At 36.1% G+C, this 18,932-nt stretch overlaps 1 protein-coding gene across 1 annotated transcript in view; it reads left to right on the top strand.

Moving 5' to 3' along the window:
• The window catches only part of LOC133199121 (intermembrane lipid transfer protein VPS13A-like), a 131,655-nt gene that overhangs the window by 11,858 nt on the left and 100,865 nt on the right, over nucleotides 1–18,932 (top strand). Inside the window, exons 11-23 of the mRNA XM_061334995.1 lie at nucleotides 55–161; nucleotides 2,012–2,186; nucleotides 2,524–2,586; nucleotides 3,086–3,194; nucleotides 3,568–3,668; nucleotides 4,038–4,105; nucleotides 4,388–4,465; nucleotides 4,590–4,791; nucleotides 7,462–7,520; nucleotides 7,738–7,890; nucleotides 8,164–8,242; nucleotides 12,787–12,874; nucleotides 18,535–18,652. Coding sequence (XP_061190979.1) covers nucleotides 55–161; nucleotides 2,012–2,186; nucleotides 2,524–2,586; nucleotides 3,086–3,194; nucleotides 3,568–3,668; nucleotides 4,038–4,105; nucleotides 4,388–4,465; nucleotides 4,590–4,791; nucleotides 7,462–7,520; nucleotides 7,738–7,890; nucleotides 8,164–8,242; nucleotides 12,787–12,874; nucleotides 18,535–18,652 — 1,400 coding nt within the window. The remainder of the gene's footprint in view (nucleotides 1–54; nucleotides 162–2,011; nucleotides 2,187–2,523; nucleotides 2,587–3,085; nucleotides 3,195–3,567; nucleotides 3,669–4,037; nucleotides 4,106–4,387; nucleotides 4,466–4,589; nucleotides 4,792–7,461; nucleotides 7,521–7,737; nucleotides 7,891–8,163; nucleotides 8,243–12,786; nucleotides 12,875–18,534; nucleotides 18,653–18,932) is intronic.

Genomic DNA, 18,932 nt, shown 5'->3' with positions numbered 1-18,932 from the left:
ATATAACTCCTTCTCATCGTTATGTTACAAGACTTTGTGTATTGTGTTTTTCAGTATAATGATGTCCTGGAGATGCTGGAGTCGGCTGAGAGGATGTATCTAATGAGTGTATATAGGAAATACCGTCCCAACGTCCCACTCCATAAAAATGCTAAAACCTGGTACGTATATACATGATATAGGAAATACTGCTCAAACGTCCCACTCCATCAAAATGCTAAGACCTGGTACACATAAAAATCATCAGTATGTATCTGGCGGGTGTATATAGGAAATACCGCCCTAACGTCCCACTCCATAAAAATGCTAAAACCTGGTACGTATAAAGATCATCAGTATGTATCTGATGAGTGTATATGGGAAATACCGCCCTAACGTCCCACTCCATAAAAATACTAAAGCCTGGTATGTATAGAGGTCTTCAGTAATCTACACTCTGAAGAACACCGTCATCAGGAAATATCAGAGGATACTGTACACCAACTCTTTACGCTCTACATGACAATTTTTTCTTCAATAAAGAAAACTAGAAGATCAGTCTGTGACCAATAAATTATTGATAAGGATTTCCTTTTTTAGCTCACCTGAGCTGAAGGCTCAAGTGAGCTTTTCTGATCACATTTTGTCTGTAGTCCGTCTGTCTGTCCGTCTGTAAACTTTTCACATTTACGACTTCTTCTCCAGAACCACTGGGCCAATTTCAACCAAACTTGCCACAAAGTATCCTTGGGTAAAGGGAATTCAAGTTTGTTCAAATGAAGAGCCACGACTTCTTCCAAGGGGAGATAATTATGAATTCGTGAAAAATTAATGGCATCATTAAAAAATCATCTTCTCAAGAACCACTGTGCTTGAAAATATGAAACTTATGTGGAAGCATCCTCAGGTAGTGTAGATTCAAATTTTTTTCAAATCATTACCCCTAGGGGTCGGATGGGGCCACAATGGGCGAACAAATTTTTACTTAGGAATATATAGGAAAAATGTTTAAAAATCTTCTTCTCAAGAACAGTAAAGCCATGATTAGTCATATTTACATGGAAGCATCCTCAGATAGTGTACATTCAAGTTTGTTCAAATCATGACCCCCGGGGGTCGGGTGGGGCCACAATGGGCGATCAAAGTTTTACATAGGAATGTATAGGAAAAATCTTTAAAAATCATCTTCTCAAGAACAGTAAAGCCATTATTGGTCATATTTATACGGTAGCATCCTCAGGTAGTGTAGATTCAAGTTTATTCAAATCATGACCCCCGGGGGTCGGGTTGGGCCACAGTGGGCGATCAAAGTTTTACATAGGAATGTATAGGAAAAATCTTTTGAAATTTTCTTCGCAAGAACAGCAAAGCCATGATTGGTCATATTTACATGGAAGCATCCTCAGGTAGTGTAGATTCAAGTTTGTTCATATCATGATCCCCGGGGGTCGGGTGGGGCCACAATGGGCGATCAAAGTTTTACATAGGAATATGTAGTAAAAATCTTTAAAAAAAAATATTTCTTTAGAACAGCAAAGCCATGATTGGTCATATTTATATGGAAGCATTCTTAGATAGTGTAGATTCAAGTTTGTTCAAACATGACCCTTTGAGGTCGGGTGGGGCCACAATGGGTGATCAAAATTTTACATACTAGGAATACATAGGAAAAATCTTCTACTCAAGAACCAAAGCCATGATTGGTCATATTTAAGTGGAAGCATCCTCAGGTAATGTAGATTCAAATTTGTACAATTCATCCCCCCCCTCCCCCGAACCACTTTTATATTTAAACTTTTCAACCTTTCAAGACTGAACTGATTCTGCTTTTTCCTAGCCGTAGTGCTCAGGTGAGCAATGTGGACCCTGGGCCCCTTGTTTAAAATTTTTAAAAAGTTTTTACCGATTTGCTTCTATAGAATAATCTCAAGCTAGGGTTGCTTGCAACTGTTGTTTCTTGCATGCATATAACAGCTACTTTGCCATAAATTTAATTGATTGTGTGCCTATAAAAAGAATTGTTTAATGATAGGTGGCACTTTGCCCGGGACAGCGTTCTGGAAGAGAAAGTTCGTAGACGGCGCCGCATGTTTTCCTGGGACCACATCATGAAACACCGTGTCACGATGAAGAAGTATCGAGACGCCTACACAAAGAAGTTATCCAATCCTAAAAGTGTACCAAAGGATGTACAAAAAGATATTGAGGTACGTGACTGTACATATTAAAGCACTAAGAAGGGAGAGAGAGAGATTAAATTTTTCAAAAAAATTTTATAAGTTTTGAATATTTTTAATGTTTTTTATTTGCATATAATCATTATATTTTGTGGAATAAAAGAGAATTTATCCTGAAAATTATTGATTCATTTGTTGTTCTGATAATGCTGAAGAATTGTATTAACTCAAAGTCTAATTACTGTCTCTGTTTAACTTACCATACTAACATTTTACACTTATGAGAAGTATATTTGTAACTTTTCAGTAAGTGTAGGTCTCTCCATCAGAGGACAAGATTTAATACAAATTATTTTGTGTTTACCAGGAGTATGAGAAGTTTTTAGACGTGTTTTCGATCACCCTGATGAGGGGACAGGCCGAAGTGGAGGTGAGATAATTCTTAAGAATCTGTCACAAAAAATTAGACAGATACATCCATCACTTAATTGTTTATTCAAGCCAAAGGCTCTAGTGAGCTTTTCTGATCAAAATTAGTCCTTTGTCTGTTGTGGTTGTTGTCGTAGTCATCCTTAACTTTTTACAATTTCATCTTCTTCTCCAGAACCACTGGGCAGGATGTTTATGTTAGAAGCTTTACCCTCATAAAAATTTCTAAAAATAAAATCATTTTCATGAGATCAAATAGTCGTGATTTGAGGAAGGATTGATTTCTTGGTTGAAGTAGTGAACATGTATTGTAGTTTGAAATTTTTTAACATTTCATGGAGGACATACGACATGTAAATCCTGAGTGTCTTCATACCATGAAAACAAGAAAGAATCAAATTCCCACAAAAATTTGTGATTTTGCAGTAACTGTATGTATTATTTCAATGAATTGACTTAATGAATGTTATTGCCTCAATCAATGATCAATGTCTCAACAGGCAGCCAAGCTCGGGGCCAAGAAAGCGGAGGAGAAATCGGGGGGATGGTTCGGGGGATTTTTTGGAGGAAAAAAGAAAAAGAAGGAAGACAAGGAGGAAAAGGACATAAGTCAGTATATCTATAAATAGAATAATATAGTAGTGTTACTATAAATGGATTATCAATAAATGTTACTATAAATAGATCATCAATAAAGGTTATTGAAAATAGATCATCAATAAAGGTTACTGTAAAAAGACCATCAATAAATGTTACTATAAATAGATCATCATTAAAACTCATTCAGTATAGACTGTTGATCAATATATTTGAGATTTTATATTCATTATACCACGGAAATGCATTAATTACACTTTTGTAATGATTTATTTTTAAAACTATCGATTTATAACTATTAATAAACAGTAGAACATAAATTTTCTTATTAAAAGTGTTTGCTATATGAATAATTGCTTTAAATGATATCCTTATATTTTTTTAGAGGAACAATTTCAAGACCAATTTAATGAGAAAGAGAAGGCCAAACTTTACGAAGCGATTGGTTACCAAGAAAATGAGGTGGATCCAACCTTTCCCAGAGAGGTGGGTGTGATTCTATCCCCCCCCCAAAAAAAATCATCTGATAATTGGTTAAGAACAAAATAAATAATCTTACACTGAGAGATGGGTGTGATTCTATCTCCCCCCCCCCCCCAAATAAAAATCATGTTGATAATTGGTAAAGAACGAAATAAATAATCTTACCCAGGCAGAGAGGTGGATGTGATTCTATCCCCCCCCCCCCAAAAATCATTTGATAATTGGTAAAGAACAAAATAAATAACCTTACTCAGAGAGGTGGGTGTGATCTTATTAAAAAAAAAAACTCTGATGAGATATAAAGTACGAAATAAATGAAAGTTATTACTGTATGTTTTGGAAAACATTTATCTTATAATTTTTATTTTTCAGTATGTAGCTGTGAGGTTGGTCACCAAACTAAGTGGTCTTTCTGTGACCCTCAACGATGAGTCGAAGAAGTAAGGGGTTCATGTCAGAATCATTAAAGAGCTTTTAAAAAAAACCTTTGTACCTATTCTTCATTTCAAAAAATATTGCCATTGTTTCTAAAAATAGAATAATCCCACGAGTCAAAATTATAAAAGTAATATTGAAATAAGTTAAATGTAAATGATTCTGTTATTTTTGTCCGATTTGAATAAAACACTAACCATGTAGACTATATTTTTCTAGCAGTAATTGTGTGCAGTCCATGTATAAAGAAGAATTTTTATTGATCTGGTTTAATGACTGAATTTCAGAGAGCCACAGATTCTTAAACTGCAGTTGAAAGATGTGTATGCCTGTGTAGGTCAAAGGCCAGCCGATAGTGCTGTTCAGTATGTACCAAAAGTTCTCTACTTAAACTAAGTAATGCATGTATAGGTCAAAGGTCAGCCAATAGTGCTGTATCAAAAGTAATTAAAGTATTTTACAAGACATTGAACTTACATTGATTTACAGGGTGGAAGGAAAGATAGATAGGTTCATAGTGGCCGGTTCTCCACAAGGTGGCGCCACACCCAAAATAGTGGTGTCCTTGAATGAGGAGAAAAAGGTCGTGTACTCGTTGTTGAACTTTAATTTTGAGACGAATCCTCTGGACCGTAGCTGTGACACCAGGGTCATCCTCGAGGCGCGACCTCTACAGATTGTCTATGATGCAGTGAGTTTAGTTTTGTTTTTTTAATCTCCCTTTTATAATGATTTTTCAATATATAATATACAATTATGGACTACATGTATTTAGTAGGGGGACATCACAAATTATCAGCTGATCTGAGTACTTTTGTCATCTGAGGTCACTTGCATCTGAAGGCAATAACAACTACTCAGACATGATAATTTGTGAGGTCTCCTTACTAAACAATCCATAATATTTTATTTATACTAGCTTTCACCCTGCACATGAGGGAGACATTTTGAATTGTCTCCCTGCATGTGATCAATCAGATTATTATTCTGAAGGATAATTATAATGTAATATCATGCAATGTCTTTGCTGTGCATTTGAGTAATGTTTGTCAGTATGGTGTAAGGTGAACAGTTTTTTAGCTCACCTGAGCTGAAAGCTCAAGTGAGCTTTTCTGATCACATTTTGTCCGGCGTCCGTCTGTCTGTCCGTCTGTCTGTCTGTCCGTCTGTCTGTCTGTCTGTCTGTCTGTAAACTTTTCACATTTTCGACTTCTTCTCAAGAACCACTGGGCCAATTTCAACCAAACTTGCCACAGAGTATCCTTGGGTAAAGGGGATTCAAGTTTGTTCAAATGAAGGGCCACGCCCTCTTTCAAGGGGAGATAATTAGGAATTAGTGAAAAAATAATGGCAACATTTAAAAATCTTCTTCTCAAGAACCATACGGCCAGGAAAGATGAAACTCTTGTGGAAGCATCCTCAAGTAGTGTACATTCAAGTTTGTTCAAATCACGACCCCCGGGGGTAGGGCGGGGCCACAATGGAGGATCAAAGTTTTACATAGAAATATATAGGAAAAATCTTTAAAAATCTTCTTCTCAAGAACAGCAAAGCCATGATGGGTCATATTTATATGGGAGCATCATCAGGAAGTGTAGAATCAAGTTTGTTCAAACAATGACCCCCGGGGGTAGGGCGGGGCCACAATGGAGGATCAAAGTTTTACATAGAAATTTATAGGAAAAATCTTTAAAAATCTTCTTCTCAAGAACAGCAAAGTCATGATGAGTAATATTTATATGGAAACATCCACAGGTAGTGTAGATTCAAATTTATTCAAATCATGACCCCCAGGGGTAGGGCGGGGCCACAATGGAGGATCAAAGTTTTACATAGAAATATTTAGGAAAAATCTTTAAAAGTCTTCTTCTCAAGAACAGCAAAGCCATGATGAGTCATATTTATATGGAAGCATCCTCAGGTAGTGTAGATTCAAATTTGTACAAACTATGACCCCCGAGGGTAGGGCGTGGCCACAATGGAGGATCAAAGTTTTACATAGAAATATATAGGAAAAATCTTTAAAAATCTTCTTATCAAGAACCACAAAGTCATGATGAGTCATATTTATATGGAAGCGTCCTCAGGTAGTGTAGATTCAAGTTTGTTCAAATCATGACCCCCAGGGGTAGGGCGGGGCCACAATGGAGGATCAAAGTTTTATATAGAAATAATATATAGGAAAAATCTTTAAAAATCTTCTTCTCAAGAAAAGCAAAGCCATGATGAGTCATATTTATATGGAAGCGTTCTCAGGTAGTGTAGATTCAAGTTTGTTCAAATCATGACCACCAGGGGTAGGGCAGGGCTGCAATGGACTATCAAAGTTGTACATAGAAATATATAGGAAAAATCTTCTTCCCAGGAACAGCAAAGCCCAGATTGTTCATATTTATATGGAAACATCCACAGGTAGTGTAGATTCAAATTTATTCAAATCATGACCCCCGGGGGTAGGGCGGGGCCACAATGGAGGATCAAGGTTTTGCATAGAAATGTATAGGAAAAATTTTAAAAATCTTCTTCTCAGAAACAGCAAAGCCCTGATTGATCATATTTATATGGAAGCATCCTCAGGTAGTGTAGATTCTATTTTGTTCAAATCATGACCCCCGTGGGTAGGACGGGGCCACAATGGAGGATCAAAGTCTTAAGTAGAAATATATAGGGAAATATCTTCTTCTGAAGAACTGCAAACCATGATTAGTCATTTTGATATGGAAGCATCCTCAGGTAGTGTAGATTCAATTTTGTTCAAATGATGACCCCCAGGGGTTGGATGGGGCCCATTGGGGGATCGAAAGTTTTACATAAGAACATATAGAGAAAATATTTCTTCTCAAGTACAGGAAAGCTATGTTTAGTCATATTGATATGGAAGCATCCTCAGGTAGTGTAGATTCAAGTTCAAATGATGACCCCTGAGAGAGGGAGGAGCCACAATGGAGGATCAAATTTTTACAAAGGAATATATGGGAAAATTTTTTTAAAATCTTTACAAGTACAATAAAGCCATTTGTTATATTGACATGGAAGCATCATCAGGTAGTTTAAAATTCAAGCCCCCCCCCCCCCCCTCCCCCCCAAACCCCAGGTAATCTTTTCAATACTGAACTGATTTGTGCTTTTGCCTAGCCAATGTGCTCAGGTGAGCGATCTGGCCCATGGGCCTCTTGTCATGATTATATTGGATTTCAGTCAATTAGTGTGGAAGTAATCCTCCATCATACGATATATTGACATATGATATATTGGCATATGATATATAGACATGATATATTGACATATGACCTATAGACATGTGATATATTGACATATGATATATAGACATAATTATGCTATATTGACATATTTTTTACAGATTTCTATCAACAACATGGCTGACTTTTTCAAACCTCCCAAGGAAGTATATCTCAAACAGTATGTAAATAGGCAAAGTGAAATTTCACGTCAACAGTAAATAGTCAAAATTAAATTTCATTGAATTGTTTGCTATAATTATGTTTTTTACTGTAACTAACCTAAACATCCCTCCCCCAAGATTGTCACAAGCTGAAATGACCATGTCTGAAGGCATCTTGGTATGAAATCAAATCAAACAGATTGTATTGTTAATGAACTTTGACATTTTCCCCAGGTTGTCGAGAGCTGCTATGGCTAAGTTTGAGGACATTAAGGAACAGTCTGCTTCAGGACTGAAACACGCAATAGAGCAACACAAGTATACAGACATACGCGTGGATCTCAAACCGTCGCATGTCATTATTCCTCATGGTGGATATTATAAAAAGTAAGCTACTCATTATTAATTAAATTGATTTTCAAATTTTTATAAAGTTTTATGTATAGCTCAAGGAAACATAGAAATATCCCTTTGAACATCCTTTTCTTGGCAGTTATCAAGTTTATACAAGATTGGCTTTGCCTGATAATTAATGTTTTATTAAAGATGTGGTAAAGGGAAATTTATTGTTTTATAAACATTTCTTGTTTCAATGACTTGTTTTAAATTCAAATCCCAGAGAGACTTAGAAATACAGATCTATTTTTGTCTTTTTTTTAGGGGTGCTGTTAATATTCTGGTCCTTGACCTTGGAAATTTGAAGGTCAATAGTGAGAAAAATAAAGTTGGGGACAGCAAGGTATTTATAGTAACTATTACAGTAACTTGAAATATTTATTATAGTAACAGTACAATTATTTGAAGTATTAATTAGTACTGTAACAATATTAACAGTGACTTGAAATATTTATTAAGTAACAATATGCACTGAGAGAAAATGACTCCATCTATCTGTTGAAGCAGTTAGTTTTAATCTGTAGAAAGGATTTACAGTGAGGAAATAAGCACATTTTTGTCCAAATGTGGAGAATTAAGAAGATAATTTATTGAAGAGAAGGATTGATTGTGTGTTCTTATTTAAACCAGTCATTGTAATTATTAAATGATTGTTTACCTACTATCAGTATAAATGATAGATTCTTACTTTCATTTAGCAAAAGGGTTGGAAAGCTGCACAAAAAGTCTTTGATCCAAAGATGGTAGTTTTAATACACCAATTTACTTATAACAGTGGGTTCCTGCCTGTAGGCTTAATGTGTAAACAATTATATTACATTAAAAAAGATCTCTAACTGGTCAGATAAAAGGCACACTTGTTCGTATTGCTTAAACTATTGATTATCTTCAGAAAAAAAAAACGTTTTTCAGGCCAATAAATTCAAAATCATATGCCTCAGGCAGTTTTTTTTTTTTTTAGCTCACCTGAGCCGAAGGCTCAAGTGAGCTTTTCTGATCACATTTTGTCTGTAGTCCGTCTCTCCGTCTGTCCATCTGTAAACTTTTCACATTTTCGACTTCTTCTCAAGAACCACTGGGCCAATTTCAACCAAACTTGCCACAAAGTATCCTTGGGTAAAGGGGATTCAAGTTTGTTCAAATGAAGGGCCACACCTTCTTCCAAGGGGAGATAATTAAGAATTCGTGAAAAATAAATGGCATCATTATAAAATCTTCTTCTCAAGAACCACTGTGCTTGAAAACATGAAACTTATGTGGAAGCATCCTCAGGTAGTGTAGATTCAAGTTTGTTCAAATCATGACCCCCGGGGGTAGGGCGGGGCCGCAATGGGCGATCAAAGTTTTACATAGGAAATATACAGGAAAAATCTTTAAAAAATCTTCTTCTCAAGAACAGCAAAGCCATGATTGGTCATATTTACTTGGAAGCATCCTCAGGTAGTGTAGATTCAAGTTTGTTCAAATCATGACCCCCGGGGGTAGGATGGGGCCACAATGGGCGATCAAAGTTTTACATAGGAATATATAGGAAAATCTTTGAAAATCTTCTTCTCAAGAACAGCAAAGCCATAATTGGTCATATTTACCTGGTAGCATCCTCAGGTAGTGTAGATTCAAGTTTGTTCAAATCATGACCCCTGGGGGTCGGGTGGGGCCACAATGGGCGATCAAAGTTTTGCATAGGAATATATAGGAAAAATCTTTAAAAATCTTCTTCTCAAGAACAGCAAAGCCATGATTGGTCATATTTACATGGAAGCATCCTCAGATAGTGTACATTCAAATTTATTCAACTCATGACCCCCGGGGGTCGGATGGGGCCACAATGGGCGATCAAAGTTTTACATAGGAACACATAGTAAAAATCTTCTTCTCAAGAACAGCAAAGCCATGATTGGTCATATTTATATGGTAGCATCCTCAGATAGTGTACATTCAAATTTGTTCAAATCATGACCCCTGGGGGTCGGGTGGGGCCACAATGGGCGATCAAAGTTTTACATAGGAACACATAGTAAAAATTCTAAAAAAAAAAAAAAAAAAAAAAATTTGTTAAGAATAGCAAAGCCATGATTGGTCATATTTATATGGTAGCATCCTCAGATAGTGTACATACAAATTTGTTTGAATCATGACCCCCGGGGGTCGGGTGGGGCCACAATGGGTGATCAAAGTTTTACATTGGAACACATAGTAAAAATCTTTAAAAAAAACCTATTTGTTAAGAATAGCAAAGCCATGATTGGTCATATTTATATGGAAGCATTCTTAGATAGTGTACATTCAAGTTTGTTCAAATATGACCCCTGGGGGTCTGGTGGGGCCACAATGGGTGATCAAAGTTTTACATAGGAATACATAGGTTAAATCTTTAAAAATCTTCTACTCAAGAACAGCAAAGCCATGATTGGTCATATTCAAATGGAAGCATCCTCAGATAATGTAGATTCAAATTTGTTCAATTCATGACCCCCCCCCCCCCCCAACCACTTTTATATTTAAACTTTTCAACCTTTCAAGATTGAAGTGATTTCTGCTTTTTCCTAGCCATAGTGCTCAGGTGAATGATGTGGCCCCTGGGCCTCTTGTTTAAAAAAGAGTTATCTCTCTTTTTACTGACAAAAATTATAATACTAACTCAATCTTGTCTGAAAATTTTTTTAAAAATATTTTTCCAAATTTTTTTATAAGTTTATTGATAAAGCACTGATGTATCAAGTGATGTATATTAGACGGATTATCTAGATGTATATTGCATATCTAATAGATGATTGGCTTTTTCTAAATTTGAGTGAAAAGAGAAATAACTTAATTTTCTTTATAGAAAATTTAATTATTCCAAATTCTTAACATGAATAAAATTGCTGCAGTGTTTGACTTCATGAGGAGGCACCTAAGAATCTAGAGATAATTACTGGAATCCACTGTGTAGTATCTTTCTCATGACTTTTTTTCTCCCTTTGGACAAGTCTTTTGGGTACATGGGAACCTCAGTTTTATAAATACTTCTTGGATGGAAATATTTCTCAAGTTATTTTTCTTCATATTTGAATTAAACAGAAATATGATGTTCTATGATTTCAAGCTTTTCCTCAGATTTGTTTCACAAGGGACAGAATTATGGGGTTATAGTTGGGGTGGGGTTAGGGGTTAATGTGTAGTGAGGTTAGAGTAGGGTTCACTTAGATATATAGTAAGAGTAGGATCCAGTGATAGAGACAGGGGTGGAAACCGTCATAGATTAAGTGTGATGATACGTGGCCACAGTGATATATATATAGTATCTTTCATGGTTTGTGGTTAGATTTGATTTTTATCCAACAAGTTCTGTGTTTTCTATCAAGAAGCCTTGGTGTGAGAATGGAAAACACACAATAAGTTGGATAAAAATCATATCCAACCTCAAACCAAAGGGATATTCTTTTTATCACATGTTTTACACATACTAGCCTTAACATGTTTTAAACAGTTTTGATATGCGAATTTAACCCACTTCATTTGATTTCATCAATTTTACCCCAAAACCATTGTGACCTCACAACTGTTGATATGAAAATGATACTGTATGAAATATGTCTACTGTCTAAAGGAGTAAACAGGTGATGAATGTCACAGTGGTTGGTTTACAGATAGAAGGTGACATTGGGAAGCTGATATGGTGTATCGTTAGAGAAGATGCATAGAAATATGAGTTGAGGATAGAGATTCACATGGTTTTGGATGAAAATGGATATTGCAGGGATATGGTTGTTAGGATGGAGTTTGGACTTAATTAAGTTGTGTTTAGGATGGGATAAGTGTCACAATGATAAATTTGCATGAAGGTTAAACCAACAGTCTTATAGGATGAAGTTAGTGTGTCAGAGTCCTAATTATTCTGATGTATTGAGGGGGGGGGGTTGGGTTGGGTTAGAGGTTACTTTGTTACAAAGCTAAATAAAGCTACCATTAAGAGCTACTGCTTTGTAAGAACTTATTTTGGGTACTTTTTTTAATGTCCTCTTTGCATGATTTTCAGTTTTTAACTAAAGATACATGTATATACAGTAAAACTCGGTTATAACGAAGTCACTGGGACCTGTGAAATTACTTCGCTATACTTCGCTATATCCGTAATTCGTTATATCCGTATAAGAAATTTGTTAAATTTATTTAGCTGGGATCCAAGGAAAATTTGTTATATCCGTGAATTCGCTATATCCGTGTTCGTACTAAACAAGTTTTACTGTATACCTTTATTTCCCTATTATTCCTGGTAATCTGTAATCCTTTAATTTTTCTGACTTTTTTTCTGTAGATAAGGGGTATTGGTGTAGTAATGAAAAATATTACCACGGTACTCAAGTCTTACATATTTTCCCAATTTTCCTCCTAATTCCTAATAAATAGTATTTTATTTTGACATGATTGTAATTTGTTGCAAAGATGTCACCAGCAATTTTCATGAGAGTTGTAGTGTGAAATTCCATTGCATACAGAATGAGATTAGTTTATAAGTGTAGACTAGCTGTAAGATAACAGTATATTATTTACAATATAACACTGTATGCTTATTTAACCCAAAGAACAATCATGCATTAGTCCTTGCAGCATATATTTTCTAATATATGGAATAATTATTTCAATGATGTTCATAAACTATAGTGAAACTTGTCTTATCCAGATGTTGTATAATCTGAAATTTTTCCCAAGTCTATAATGATGTAAACATTGAGTCCCTTTGGGATTCAGTTGTTTATAATGTTGTCTAATCCGGAATATCCAATCCAACCACTCGTGTCCAGATAAGTTTTACTGTACCTAATGTCTTAACTTAGTTTTGATTTGATGCAGAGATGTGAATGTTTTATAATGTTTATTTCTGTTTTATGCTGTGTTTTCTAGACATTAGCTGTGGAGGATGTGATGTCCAGGGCTTATGACAACTTTAAAATCAAGTTGGACCAAATACAAATTTTATATGCAAAACCAGGTAAGAAAAATGTAATCAATTCTGTAATTGTTTTTTTTTTGTTTGTTTGTACAACACATTCTTTTAGCTTACATCAAATTCTTTCACACCTTTTATCTGATTGGAAACTTCAGAAAATTGCTTTAACTCCTTCTTTAAACCCTTCTAGACTTCAAGGGTCTATATAACTAATAGCAGATCAGTGATTTATTTCCATAGTGTACAGGGCTCTAATTGGCGACTAATTTAGTTGCCATGGTGCCTAAAATTTTTTATTGGCGCCTAAAAATATTTCATAAGTCGCTAAATTGGCGACCATTTTAATTTGACTTAGCAATTGTCGAATTCTATTAATTTTAACATTTTAAACAATTTTTATGAAAATGCAAAAAGAAATTTAAAAGAAGAGGAAACTATTTTTAGCAATGGACATGTCATGTGTTTTTAATCACACCATGGGTCTCTATATTGATTACTATTAATTTTTTAAAGTTGGCGCCTTAAAGAAAAAATTGCCTGGCGACTAAAAATGTGCACTGGCGACTAAATCTTATTGATAAGGCGCCAGCTGGCGCCTAAATTTTTGAGGTCCCTTAGAGGCCTGCATGGTTAACAGTAACAGTTGTTGAACACTTGAAAATAGTGAAATTTTAAATGATTACTTAGATAGCATATGGCAATTATCCTTCGTCCTCTTACATACATTCATAGCTAAATATGCAGTATCCAGCGCATGCGCAGATAATGACCACTAATTCATAGAAACAATAAAAGTTTTCCCGCCACTACCCATCAAAGTTAATTCAGTGCTCGCTCAGAGAAGACCACCCGCGTTGTGTATCCAATTTCTTTTTGTTTTTTACGTATTTGTGGACATTTTCATCTGTTATTTTTATTACTTTATTATGGATGATAGTCAGGAGTATATTATAATTCAACATCGTTCGGACTCACCAAGTTCACGTTCTGAGAAGAAATCGACGGCGACGGACCAAGAGATGCTGGCGCCATTAGTTAACATGGCAGGGCACGCTGCCTCAGAGCAGCTGACTAAAGTGCCCACAGAGGCTTCAATGCCAAACAATTGTGGTTCAGATCCCACCTTTTCTGTGGCATTGCCACAACTGAGCAACGCTAGCTCAAATATTGGAGTTCATTTCTCGCAGCAAATTCAGGCAGAGGATGCGTGTAATTCGATACGCCATCCATTTGGCTCCACTTTTAGTGGACCTGCTTTGGCGCAAGGTTCGCCTATTCGCTGGCTTCGCCATTCTACACCGAATAAACCAGTATTTGCTACACCAGTTGCTCAACTTACAGAAAAGCGATCATCTGATATTTGTGGGACTAAAAATTTTCCGGATTCGGTTGCACAGTCTGGTTTATCTGTTACCGGAAGTTCGACTGACATCACACCCAACATGGCGGCGCCCATACTGGACAAAAACACGGTTGCTTCTTTGCACCAAGCTTTGGGAATCGACGCAATTGTCAATTCAATTAAAGAGTTATCGTCATTGATAATATCAGACACTAAACAACGAGATGATGATGATGATGATGATGAACGACCTTCCAAGAGAAAAAAATTGACAAGTGACGACAGGCACAAGGAATCAGAAACGGAAGAAAAGGCTGATGAAGATTCGGATTTAGAGGACGATTCCAGGTTTGGCTCAGCATTTGCTAAAAGTAAGACTTCTAGTAATGTTAACAAATCTTTAGCTGATATGATGAGTAAAGCCAGCACCTCAACCGCTGACTAGGATTTTGTAAAGGATATACAGGAAAAATACAACCGTCATAGTAATGTTCCGTTTTTACTGGTCCCCACAGTGAACGGCTCGATCTACAAAAAGATGTCAAGATTCAACAAAGACTTAGACCACGGCCTCCAGAAGACTCAGGGCACCCTTTGCAGTGGCATTTATGCTGTAGGTTTGATTGCTGATAAAATTTATGATTTGAAGAAATCAAATCCTGATGATGAAATGGTCAGTGAACTACTCACAATATCAGAGGATGCCACTTTCCTTCTTTCTCATGCCTCCTTTTTGATGTCTAACTCACGTAGAGAACATCTGAAACATCTATTTCAAGGAGACTACAAAGAACTGTGTAAAAAATCACAAGAAGTCACAGATGAGCTGTTTGGATAAGAGCTTTCTAAAGCATGTAAGGATATTACAGAGGCCTCTCGGGCAACCACTAAAATGTTCAAAACAAACAAAAATTCAACTTCCTTTCGTTCACAGTCTAAAGATACCTTTCGGTCACAATCCAGAGATTCCTTTCGGCCATACAAAAAATTCAATAGTCAAAAACAATCAAAAAACTACAGATGGAACCCTTACCCATCAACATCAACTTCTTCGAAAACAACAGTATCAAAAAACTCCAAGTCACAGTAGGTTCAGGAAATTTGAAAAATCACTTAACATTTTGGAGAACCTTAACGACAGATTAAAAAATATTGGAAATAATTCAAGACTTTTCAATGATGCCATATCAACACAGTCCTCGGATAACTCCAGTACCAAAAAATTCGGCCAAATTAATTTTAATTCAAGAAGAAATAGATTCTCTTCTCCAAAAACAAGCAATTATTCCTGTACTGGAAGCTCCGAAGGAATTTATTTCAACAATATTCTTAGTTCCAAAGAAATCTGGAGGAATGAGACCAATAATAAATTTAAAACCATTCAACAACTTTGTGGAAACAATTCACTTCAAAATGGAAACACTTCAAACAGCATTGAACCTACTTCAAGAGGGAGATTTTCTTATCAGTGTGGATCTGAAGGATGCTTACTTCAGCATCCCAATACATCATCACCATCGCAAATATCTGAGATTTATTTGGAAGGATCAGAGGTACGAGTTTCAGTGCCTACCTTTTGGTCTCAAATCTGCCCCAAGAATTTTCACCAAATGCACAAAACAATTATGTCAGCTCTGAGGTCTCACGGTCACCGAGGCATAATTTACATCGACGATTCTCTGTGGATGGCAAGGACTGCTCAGACAGTGGAGGAAACAGGTACTTCTGTAGTGAACCTGTTTCAACAAGCAGGATTCCAAATCAACGAGAAGAAATCCTCACTTCAACCAACCCAGTCAATCACATTTCTAGGCTATGTTATAGACACAGTGAAGATGACAGTTTCATTACCTCAAGAAAAGGTGCAACAAATTCTCAAAGAAATTCAGAATCTTCTTCTTCAGATACAACCCAAAATTCGTTCTGTAGCACATGTCATAGGCCTTCTTGTTTCAACTTTTCCTGCAGTTTACCAAGGCCCCCTCCACTATCGTTGTTTGGAAAAAGACAAGACAGAGGCTTTGTTTCTTGTCCAGTCTTACCAAGGGAAAATGAAGATATCTCCAGAATCGGTAATAGAGCTTCAGTGGTGGATTCAAAACTTGGAAGCCCTCAATGGAAAACCTATACATTTTCAAGATCCGACCATAATTATAACAACAGATGCTTCCAAAAGAGGATGGGGGGGAGAGATGAACCAATGCCGAGTGTCAGGCAGATGGTCAACCGAGGAGATGCAGTTGCATATCAATTTTCTGGAACTGAGTCGACATTTTATGGATCAGATGGAATGGCAATTGAATCAGAACCTAACTTACAGGATATTTCGACAACTTTTCCATCCACAAGTGGATTTGTTTGCAAGTCGTCTGAACTTCCAAATTCCACGTTACGTGTCATGGCAACTAGATCCTTTGGCCTGGAAAACAGATGCTTTCTCAATTCCTTGGACAAACCTGAAAGCCTTTGCGTTTCCACCGTTCAACCTGATATCTGCTGTTCTTCAGAAAGTAACAAGGGACAATCCTCTACTAATATTGATAACTCCCTTTTGGAAGACTCAACCGTGGTATCCACAAGTTCTTCATTTGTCTTGCAGGAATCCAATTCTTCTTCCTGTAGTGAACAACATGTTAACACTTCCATACAACAGAGAACTGAGACACCCATTAGAGAAGACTCTCAAATTAGTCGCGTGGACAGTGTGCGGAGACATTACGTTACAAGAGGATTTTCGAAGAAAACAGCAGAAATTCTCAGCAAAGCATGGAGAACTAAAACAAATAAACAGTACCAATCTGCATGGAAACTGTGGTTGGGCTGGTGTGGCAGCAGGAGTATGGATCCCTTTCAAGTTTCTATAGTCGATGTTTTGGAATTTTTGTCTTGTGAATTTCAGAAAAACAAATCATTTAGTGCAATTAATAGCTATTGTTCAACTTTATCTACCACTATTCCGCCAATTGATGGCTTTCCTGTTGGAAAGCACCCAACTGTTATTCAATTCATGAAAGGTGTATATAATTTAAAACCAACCGTTCCAAAATATTCTTGTGTGTGGGATGTTTCAGTTGTTTTGAAATTTCTTAATTCATTACCGTGTAATGACAAATTGTCACTAAAGGATTTGACATATAAGTTAGCTATTTTAATAGCTTTGGTGTCTGCAGATAGGAGACAATCCATTGCATTTTTGGATCTTAATTTCTTGAAGATTCTCCCATCAAAGGCAGTCTTTGTGATTAACAAACTTACAAAAACATCAAGACCTGGCAAGCCAGCCAAGAGTGTCGTATTACCAGCTTACACTAAGTGTAAGAAATTGTGTGTTAAGTCAACTCTACAATGTTATATTGAAAGAACAAAGGACTTGCGAAGTAGCACTATATTGTTCATTTCAATATTCAAACCTCACAGACAAGTAACATCAAGTACAATTGCTAGATGGATCAAGTCCGTCTTGATTAGATCTGGGATAAGTGGATATGGTGCCCATTCTACTCGAAGTGCATCAACTTCAGCAGCTTTAGAAGCAGGACTTTCAGTGAAAGACATTATGAATGTGGCTGATTGGTCAAATGCATCAACCTTCAACAAATTCTATAGGAAGGTTACTGTATCATCTGATGTTTCCTTTGGAGAGACAATTTTGAAGTCCTCTAGTTAGGTAAGAATACTTTTTATAATTAAACATGTTTACATACTTTGAAATCTGCATATTTAGCTATGAATGTATGTAAGAGGACGAAGGATAATTTACAATTAGACAAGGGTAAGATGCTTACCTGTAGGATAATTGGGATTATCCGAGTCCTCGTCGTACATTCAGAGCTAAATCCCTCCCTGCCCATCCCTTATTTATGTGTATTACATGACACTGTGTGTCCTCTTTCCTCGCACTTTTTAACTATGATGGGTAGTGGCGGGAAAACTTTTATTGTTTCTATGAATTAGTGGTCATTATCTGCGCATGCGCTGGATACTGCATATTTAGCTCTGAATGTACGTAAGAGGACTCGGATAATCCCAATTATCCTACAGGTAAGTATCTTACCCTTGTCTAATTGTAAATTTTTCATTGAGTTTGTCGAATTGAATTTTACTATGTAAGATACGTAAATGAATTAGGTATTACATATATGACTTCACCACAAATGAAATACCCGGTATGAAATGTATGTATGAAATCTGTATGTATAAGAAAGTTATAGAACACAATCATGTGAAGATAATCTCTATGATGGTTTTTGGTGATTATTATTCATACATGTATTGATTAATTCTACAGTTTAAAGGTAAATGTACCTGTTGGTAACAATTTACTTGATATCACTTTACTAGGAATTTGGTTTTGTTTCAGGGGAGGATTGGAATTCTGTGAGATCTGTCGGGAAATCCCCTCAGCATGTACTTCACCCCATCTCTATCAACCTCCTTCTACAGAAGAGCATGTTTGACAACGATCGGCGGATGGCGAAGTAGGCTTTCACTGATAAACTACCTTTAGTTGACATGTACCTTAAAGAGTATTGATTTATTTATGGTCATATTTTCAGTTATCCAAAACAAGTTTCATTTTCTTTTTATTTTAGTCTTTGTGCAGGAAAGTGTGTCTCATGTGAATTTCACATCTATTGAAATAATGTGAAAATTTACCAAGTGAAATTAATGTGAAAATTACAGTAAAAGGGAATTACCAAAATTCTTCTATGTGAATTTTATGAAAAAATATCACATTTAGTAAAATTGATGTGGAAA

The sequence above is a fragment of the Saccostrea echinata genome, unplaced genomic scaffold (genome assembly GCF_033153115.1).
Source record: "Saccostrea echinata isolate AGI-Se365-2 ecotype Australia unplaced genomic scaffold, CSIRO_AGI_Sech_v1 ptg000033l, whole genome shotgun sequence".
Taxonomy (NCBI): domain Eukaryota; kingdom Metazoa; phylum Mollusca; class Bivalvia; order Ostreida; family Ostreidae; genus Saccostrea; species Saccostrea echinata.
Note: the sequence above shows the minus strand (reverse complement) of the source record. Positions and strands in the feature narration are given on the sequence as shown.